Raw genomic sequence first — 10,147 nt, 5'->3', positions numbered from 1 at the left:
TTCAGTATAACGTAGAATAGATGTATCTTCGTTTGAAACACTGTTTTAAGTCATATTCTCTCCATCCCCTATGGCAACACACATTCGATGAAATATAAAATGTAATTTTTCTGTGAATTCCTGGCAACACTAACAGTATGCCATTTTTCGGCATTTTGCGACGAGATAAATGGAAGTGAATTCGTTTAATGTGTGTTATTCGGGAAAATGAACATTTTTTTTTTTGCGTATAGAAAAGTGAAAATAATGACATTTTGTAACTTATGTATTTCGCATGTCGGTAAGAAGGACGCGAAATAACCAAGTGAAAGGTTTTACGAAAAATGGAACTGCCTCAAGCTCCACAAGGTAAATTGATTTTCGAACAGTGCATTATGATCGCCGCAGTTTGAAAATAAACACATACGACCTGCACAAGAAACCAGATGAGCTCAAAATGTTCTGTTTGTGATGGTTGTGGCGTTAGTAGTAGTGAATGCGTTAGGGGTGGTGTTCTTGAGGAGATTGTCTAGTGTGCTTTAATGGGTTCTTGATTAGTCCAGTTTTCTGCAGTGATGTAAAATTAACATTTCCTCTTTCCAGTTATAGAGTTTTAGTACAGAAAAACGTTGTGTATATACTTTTGCGAGAAATTGTAATATTAAATTTTGCCTATCGGCCGAACACCTCTCACTCGTTTTATTTCGTCACTTTTTACATTCGTTCTTGCCTATTGTGCATTGCGAAACATTATTTAAGGTGACATTTTGCTTTTCTGACGAAAATAATGTCAATAAATGTAATTATTGTTCGTCCTTTTTTCGCTTCCTTAAGACAAAATATGGCGGTACAGTTTCAGTAGTATCAGTGGTAGCCCCACAAACCATTCACGCATAGCCCCACAAACCATTCACGGTAAGGTTAGGTTCGGTTAGGTTAGGCAAACATAGTTAAAATGACAGAAAATATCTTCATGAAGCATCCAAATGCTAGAAAAACTCATTCCAGTAAGGACTTTCTTGTGTAAAAATGAAATCCGTTCGGCTGATTGGCAACTTTTACCATGGTAATACCACTACCAATTATAGCTTCTAATTGATGATTTTTGTCTGAGGCACATATGCAGGATGGTGTTCGAAGGGGAGATAAGAGGGAATTAGCTCATCTTACCAATTGTAGGTGCTAGAGGACCTGGGTTCGAATCCCGGCCTGGGCATGGATGTTCTTTGTGAGTGTCCTTAACCAGTTTCATCATACCACCACTTGTGCTCATCTTCCTTATTAGCCAAAAGTGGGAGAAGATCGAAGTAAAATAAACTAAAATCAATCAACCTTTGGCCATCTGTATTTGTAGGAAATCCAGTGTCATCCAGCATGTAAGAAATACGTTACTAAAGTATGTTCGGCCATAGAACGAACTTGAAAATTCTATTTTTTTTCCCATTGAAAGCCAGGGAGGATCACATGAACCGCTGAACCAATCGGTTTTGTACAGATCCGTAGTCAGAATTTAATTTCAGGAGAGGCTCATCGATTGCCACCATCCAAGGGCAAAAAAGTGTGGGGAGGTAGAATCCCTGAAGGTGAATTTCTCAGCATATTACAACTCATTATACAAGATGTTTAATGATGCTAAGGAACTAAAACTAATTATTTGTAGAATTTCGGAGGGGGGTTTAGCTCCCCCCGGGCCACGTGCCTGCCTTTGTCCGGTTGCCGTGGTGAGGGGAAATTATCGTGATATTCTGGTTCGCCAAATTTTTCCTTTAGAGTCATTTTCGAAACCGTTTGCACCCTCAACAAGGTCAAGCATGACGAAACCTGGTCTCACTGCAGAACATGGGGTGCTTTTTCCTCTAAATAGACAAACAAAATTTATATCCCCTGAAAGTACGTGCCTTCTTCTTCCATTTTCCGGTGTTACTTTTCCAATTACTATTATATTATTGCACGTAAAAAATGTATTTTCCTGCTACTAAAAGCAATGCATTTCTCCCATTTGTTCTCGTCCATTGTTTACGCACAGTTGCTGACATTTGTTTCGGGGTCTTCCTCTCCACACAAGAGTTTTGCTACGGTGCGTTCCGACGTCAGACGAGGAATGCCTACGAGGTTAGGTTCTTTGGGCTAAGAGAACTAAACCAAGCTAGCCTAAAATAAAAATGCTTTTTCCCGTGACGTCAGAACACAAGGTGGTACTTGTTTACTATCCGTCGGACAGATTTCTTCATTTCTACAGAAGAAACTACTTACCGTAATAAGTTCCTGTAGTATTTTCTAACATCGGGAATGTGTTTTGTGTGAAATTCAGGTAAGTTTTCCGTATCCTGGAAACTGATTTCTTCAAATTTAAAAGTTTGGGGCTCATTTGGGGGCAGGTGACTCCGGCGAATTTCTAGCATGTCTTTAACAGCTTAGTCTATAGAAAAAGTGGGGAGACGGAGCAGAGGTGGGGCAACTTGGGGGTGGTAAGTCAATTACCCCAGGGGCAGAGCTCGGAATCGGTGGGAAATTTGAGTAAAAAATTTCAAACTAAAATAATTTTTTTGTTTAAATTTCGCACCGATTCCGGGAAGCAGATAGGTAAGTATGAATGTCAAAAATTGACGAAACTCTGAAGTTATAATAATAATAATAATAATAATTTTTATTGTAGAAACATGTGAGAACATCACATGTATTACAATCGTCAGAAATGTACATATAAAGTATCTATAGATCTTACAAAAAAACATCCAAAAAGCATTTTAGAAACGTAACACCACTTACATAAATTTAGTTGTTAACATTATTGTTTTACAATCATAACTATTTTACCTAATACAATTAATTTCAAAGAATTCTTCTACCCTATATATATACAGTTATCGGTTAATATTTTTTGTACTTTTCTTTTGAATTCTAAAAAGGTCAGTTGCCTTAAAGACAGAGGGAGAGCATTGTGAAACTTAACTGACATGTAGTAGAAGGTTTTTTGTGTCTTCTTGTAATTACATCTAAACAATCCCTATTTCTGGTTTGATAGGCATGTGAACACCCTAACTCCTCATAAATGTGAATGTTCTCTTTTATATAGAGTAGGCATTGGAATACAAAGATATTAGGAGCTGTCATAATACCTAGTTTAACAAAACTTAACTTACAGTGGCCACGGCTTGGAAGACCACACATTAATCTTACACATATTTTTTGCATTTTTAATAACCTTTTTATTGAAGGCTGATGACCCCAAAGTAAGGTACCATAGCTTAAGTGACTGTGTATCTGTGCATAATAAACAGTTTTTAGAACCTTCAAGCTTACACACAATCTTAACCTACAGATTAAATAAACCCCTTTGCTAACCCTGGATTCAACTCTACTGATATGATCCTCCCATTCCAAATGATGATCTATTAAGAATCCCAAAAAGGTGACAGAATTCTTTTCATGCCCTGTATTATGATTATTACTATTATATGTAAGTTCCAAGTTTTGGATCTTATCAGTGTTGATACAAAGCAAGTTAGCAGTACACCAGTCCTGTACAATATCGGAAGTAGATTTTAATGAGGACCTTAAAAGATTATTAGAATCAGAGTTCAAACAGATATTGATATCATCAGCAAATAGGTAACTACTGACCAAGGGTGTTGAAATGTTATATGGCAAATCATTTATGTAAATAATAAAAAGAATAGGACCCAGAATAGATCCTTGAGGTACTCCATGTTTAACAGGTAACAAGTTTGACTCCATTTCTTCAAAAACTACTCTCTGAGATCTCCCACTTAAATATGATTGCAAAAGTGACAGCACTCCATCCTCAAAACCATAAAATCTTTTTTAGCAGAAGAGCGTGAGATACAGTATCGAATGCTTTGGACAAATCATATAGTTTCACATTAACAACTTTCTTACTGTCTAACCCTAATATACAGTTTTTCAAGAATGAGACAGCAGCCTTAACAGTCCCTAGCCCAGTTCTATAGCCAAATTGAGAGTTACTAAATAACTTATTTTGTTCAAAATAATCAACAATCTGATTATTTAGGACAATCTCAAAAACTTTTGATATGACTGGAACCAACGAAATAGGTCTGTAACTATCAGGAAAAGACTTATTACCCTTTTTAAATATGGGTATCACTTTTACAAGCTTGAAATCTTCAGGGAAAACACACCCAATAATACATGAATTTATAACGTGAGTTAAAGGTTCCTTTATAAAATTTACTCCATATTTCAATATGATAGAGCTTAAGTTATAAATATCCTCACATCTACTACTACTCATTTTAATGATTGCTCTTTCAATGTCTTTTACTTCAACAAGATGAAAATTAAAAGTAGTTGTAGGTTTTAATAATCCATTTAAATAAAAACTTGAATCGTTTTTACTTGGGCAAGATGAAACTTTGTTCAGGATTTCTTCAACTTTATTAATAAAAAAATTGTTGAGTTCAGACGCGCTAAGTTGGTTATTAAAATCTTTTCTGGTCACATGTATGGAATTACTCTCTTTTTTTACAATATCCCACATTGCTTTTGACTTAATACTAGAGTTGTTTATAAAGTTATCATTAACCTTAATCCTAGTTTCCCTAACTAATCTATATAATTTCTTCTTACTATTTATATACAGATTCTTCATGCCATTTGAACCAGTACTAATATAATAGTCATAAAAACGTTCACATTCTCCTTTGAGTTTGTCAATTTCTTTACTTCTAACCCTTGTAGGTTTGGGTTTAGTAAGTTTGCCTACAACATACTTTAGAGGAAATGCCCTTTCAGCTGAATTAGACATTTCAGACATTAAAATTTTACTTTGCCATTTATATTATTTACAGAACGATACATAATTTTCCAGTTAACAAGTGATAGTTCATCGTGAAATTTTAAAATATTTTCCTCTTTCATTAGTCCCACCCTTAACTTGCAGTTTTTGGTATCAATTTTAGATGAGACTTTAGGAAAATTAACCTCAGACTTAAGTAAAACTGCCCAATGATCAAATACAACAGTTTTAACAATTGAGCTTTTAATTAACCCATCCATAACGGTAACTATGTTATCAAGGCAACTTCCACCTCCGAGTTTGGGCCTAGTAATCTCAGTTGTAGTTATAGCTAAGTTGAACGAGGAAAATAGATTATTTAACATAACACCTTCTAGATTCTTTACTAACCTAAAGTCAATATTGAAATCTCCACATAAAATAATCTTAGCATTAAATGTACACACATGTTCTAAGAGGTTGTGCATTCTATCAATAAATAATTTAAAATCTTTACACTCAACATTCGGCCTATATACTGCAACTAAGATAGTGTTTATTTCTACAAGAAAAGATGCCGTAACCTCAAATACCATTTCAATAGACATGCTGTTTACACTGTGGACAGGCCTGTGAGAAAAGGTTTTCTTGATGAAAATAGCACATCCTCCATGTTTTCTAGTGGGTCTACAATAACTACTACTCAAGTTGTAGCCCTTAAAACCGTAAAGATCAATTTCGCTGGGACGTAGCCAGTGCTCAATTATACATAAGAAATCGGCATTCAATGTAGAGACATAGTCTTCAACAATGGTATATTTATTTGAGAAGCTTTGGATATTCCAGAGAAGAGTTACACTTTCATTAGGCTTATATTTATTATTAAAGCTACTACTAACAATTTCCACAAGCTTGACTTTTGTATTTATTGGATCATCTTCAAGGATATTAGACATAGGCCTATTATTAAAACTACTAAGACTACTAATAACTTCTACCGGCCTGACTTCTGAATTATTTTGATGATCTTTCGGAGTATTAGGCATAGGCCTACCTAATGATCTAAAAAAGTATCACTATTGAAACTTAGAGGGATAGGCTCAGAAGGAGCACACTTATTTGCTAATTCCAATATCTTATCACTAACAAATTTTTTTACCTAACCTATTAAGATGCAGACCATGTGCAGTATGAAACCTATTTCCTAGATTACTTATGTCTATGTAAAGAACATTTCTAAAACGCTTACATATCTTGTACATTTCACTATTTGCTTTGTCTACTTCTCTGTTGATGATGGACCACTGCGGCAGATCATGTCGTCGGGGCATGGAGAAGACACACACTTGCCTGGCACTTTGAAGTTCCTGAAGTTTACTTCTTAGGGAAAACAGAAGATCCTTGGTTTCATTTCTGGCAACATCGTTTGTTCCTGGGTGCTTAGTCCCGACTCTCAATACGTGAGAACGGAAACGACCATTTCGTTATCACCCCAACTCGTGATTGGAGAGAAAATCGTAGTCCTGACTGGTCGTTAACGAGTGCCGACTTCGATGGCTTACGAGTTCTCGCTAACGACTGAGAATATAGTCTGTGATGCATTCAAAACAAGTTTGTCGTAGAGGCTACACCCAAAGAACCAATCAGATGGCGAGAATTGAAATCGAGAGTCGTGAAGAATCGATCGATCTTCCTAAAAATCGATTGTGGTTTGTTTACTGTCTTATGAAGTTGCCCAAATGTCGAAATTGATCTTAAATGTAAAACTGCACGGAAAAATAAATAGTGAGTTTATTCGAATAGATAATATTCATGTATGTATGTGAGTGGCACTCCATGCGGATTTTTCGGAAGAAAAAATAAAACAAATCTATAAAAAAAGTGTAAAAAGTAAAGTGTTCCCCTGTGCATAGCACCATGCCATGAAGACGTCAAGACTTAAAAAAGGAAGAAAAAAGTTGTACAATGTTATGAATGTCCAGCCCAATATTTTTTAAAGATGTAATAGTAGTTTTCTTCACTGCATAGAAGGCAGGGAGAGGGAGGGTTGTTTCTTTCAAATTTATTATGAAAAGAGGTGTTTCAAATATGTGGTCCAAGTTCCGATCGTTTAATTCAAAATTAATGGTATTTTTTACACGGTTCGATTTTTTTTATCTGTATTAACACATCGTTACCACACATTCTTTATAGTTTTAGTGATTTCTTGCTGCATCTCGTGTGAAGAACGATTTTTCCCCTCCACACATACCTACATGATTGTTTGGGAGTATATATATATTGCAACATATTGAAGGTTAGGTTTTTCTTGGTAAATAATATTTTACGAAATTTTAATGGCAAAAATACACACACATTCCTAAAATGAATGTTTCGCTTGTCTTTGATACAAATAGCTGATTGGTATCTTACGTTTTAGGTTAAGCAGGTTAGATTTAAGGCTCTTAGAATTAATAAAACATTCCTAAATACTTTCGTTGTAAGGTTGGGTTAGTCAGGTTTAGGGTTCTTAGCATTATAACAATATCTCTAAGTGAACAAAACATCCAGTCTCAAGCACAAAACTCCCTTCGAACCTTGATGAAAATCTGCTAAAACTCCATGTCTTACATAACCGGAAACCAAGAATGATTATTTGCTGCAAATCACAGCTACTCGTGTAAGCTCCTTTAAAAATCGAAGTATCTCGGGTAAATAATACTTTGTGTAGAATTTAACAGTGCTAACTCATTTCTCCAAGCTTCAAACTTACCTTCACATATTGTTTCCAGTATTCCAAACTACTTTCTAATACATCTATAAAATTTGCAAAAATGAAAAAAAAAGAAAAAAGAAAAGAATACCATTCAACATTCGGAACCGTTGCCAACTTCTCTATTAATGGCAGAATATTGATTTTCGGTAGGTAATTGCGGGAGTTTGTGAATGAGGGGTGATTTTCTATGAGCATTGTAGGAATATGTATGCATTTTATCCTATATTTTCCAAATTTTATTTACAAAAAAAACTATTGAAAAATCGAACGAAGACATCAAACATTGGGAAATACAGGAGTTATCCATTGTTGACATAACATTAAAGTGCAAAAGCAACCTTTTGATGTAATTCTTTTATGGCACATTCCTGGTAAATCCAGGTTCCTCCCCTCACTAATTCATAATTTATTGAATGGAGATGGAAGTATACAGAATTTCTTTGCATTACCAATTCAAGTGTGATTTTCCTCAGTGAAATGTACAGAAAACATACCTCAAAAATGACAAAAATATGCTGTCATACAATGAATTTGCTAAAAAATATGCCTTAGGTTTTGTGACATGACAAATGACAGCATCATCATAGCGTTCACAGAAGATAGGAAATTTAATTTGGTGTGGAGAAACAAGCTAGGATAAAAACATGACAAAAATCTGAGGCCTGTAAGGGGAAAAAAATCTGAAAATATACTTACTGATTTCATAAAGGTGCTTTGTCAAAAATGAAAATTGTTACTTCTGGAAGTTTATGACAGCCACACAATCTTCATTGTGTACCTCAACCTATCTACTTACCATTCAAGTTAACATTTCTGGAGGTGTGAATATCCTTAGCTAGTTATATGCAATAGCTTATGGCAACTTGTGAATATGCTTAACTAGATGGCACCTCCATTGCAGGAAGAACACAGTAATTGCATGACAAATTGTATGCTGTAACTTATTAATGCCTAACAGAACCAAGAAGTTACAGAACTGGCATTCTAAATTTACACAGAGATCCAAGTTGTGGAAATTATGGGAGTGCAATACACAGGTTTTTTTTTTTTTTGGAAACTCTGTGAGCATTGGCACATAATACCAAAGACATGTTTTTCCATTTCATAAATTTTCAGTCAATTTTAATGTCTCTAACATGTAAATTTTGCATTCCTAGATGCTATTTAATGATTGGTACAACAACTATAATTCCTCAAAACTATTTATTTCAGTCGTTATAGTACCGAGACAGTGATGTGAAAAGATTTATGAATTATAATGACAATCTTAGTGTAGGATTTCCCTTACTCTTTGAGTGGAGTGGAGTTTTAAGTCAACTTTTGTGCACAGATAGGCTAATTGGGACTGGACCTACAGTTTAAAGTACAATCCGAACCACTATGCCTCACCGGTTCTCAAACTTGGAACCCCTTGATTGCAAAGCAAATATGTTACAACTATGCCATTGGGGAAGCACCCGTACCATTTGAAGTAGATGATGTAATAAAAAGTATTGTGGATGCCGTATGAAAATTGAAATATAGCATCAAAAGGTAAAAATAATAATAATAAAAAGTCTCTCAAGAGATTGAAAATGAAATCTGGAGTCCCCTTGATGTTGAGGTAATTAAGATTTGACTAATCTATTAATGGGGAGACTGTTCAAAGAAGTCCTCCCATTAATGACTATTGCAATATTGTTGTACGAGAACCAGTTGGACCTAACTTAAATTTATGTAATTTTCATGAGTGATTATGTCTGAATATAAAAAAGTCAGTAATTTGAAGATACTTAAATCCTCTTTACCACTAATGAGAAAAGCTGGACATGGGTGAATCTGATTCCAAACACGGCTTTTTTAGAGTTACGTTCCTCTGGTTCTCACACGGCAACATATGACATGAGGTCGTCTTTATACACAAAGAAGCTACAGTTTAAAGTGGTATCTGAACCATTAAGTGCCTCTGCTGAGTATTGAACATGGAATCCCTTGATTACAAGATGGCAACATGCAACATTTCCAATACACCAATGAAGAGGCTTGAACTGTCAGTGAGCAAATGAGTAAAGTAAATCAATTTCAGATAGAACAGCACTGAAAAATATATTTGCAATGAAACTTTTCTAAATCAAGTGTGAGGTGATTGTGTACATTATGAAACATGTATTCATGAAATCAGATACACACTGATGCAGACCTTTTGTACACAGAAAAGGCATAGTTAAAAAAAAAAAACTGACTACATGGGAACTTTGCATGTAATATCAGCTTTCTAAAACTTCAGGAAAACCCTTTTGTGTGTTCTGTTACAGCTCTTGCAATAACAATGTTCTACAACAACACACTACTTTATGGCAAAAGTAACTAAGGCAATGAAGTACATTGATATTTCATAACGACAAACAAGGCTTAAAAACTGTTGCAAAGGGGAAGCTTTAAACAGAATAAAATAAACCTTTTCATGTTTCATCTTGCATATGAAAATATAAATCTCCTTTCTTTAAAGAAATATATTTTAAGGTAACAGCCATCCAAGCCATATGAAATGGCTGATGTGCATTTTACTGAAAAATTATCTGAAAATTCTGGCTCAAGCAGATATTTAGTTTTCTGTTGGTTGAGTCCCAATCTTCAAGAAAACTTTCCAGCAGGTAGTAAAAATAAATAACAAC

At 34.8% G+C, this 10,147-nt stretch overlaps 1 protein-coding gene across 9 annotated transcripts in view; it reads left to right on the top strand.

Annotated features, from left to right (window-relative positions):
* Window positions 1-117: 117 nt before the first annotated feature.
* Window positions 118-10,147, top strand: part of scaf6 (SR-related CTD associated factor 6) — a 112,743-nt gene continuing 102,713 nt past the window's right edge. For all 9 annotated transcript variants that reach the window (XM_083112776.1, XM_083112769.1, XM_083112775.1 and 6 more), the window contains exon 1: window positions 118-348. In XM_083112776.1, coding sequence (XP_082968902.1) covers window positions 324-348 — 25 coding nt within the window. In that variant the 5' untranslated portion in view covers window positions 118-323. The remainder of the gene's footprint in view (window positions 349-10,147) is intronic.

This window comes from Lepisma saccharinum, chromosome 26 (genome assembly GCF_977018435.1).
Source record: "Lepisma saccharinum chromosome 26, izLepSacc3.1, whole genome shotgun sequence".
NCBI classification, from domain to species: Eukaryota; Metazoa; Arthropoda; class Insecta; order Zygentoma; family Lepismatidae; genus Lepisma; species Lepisma saccharinum.
This window is presented reverse-complemented; position numbering and strand designations above follow the sequence as displayed.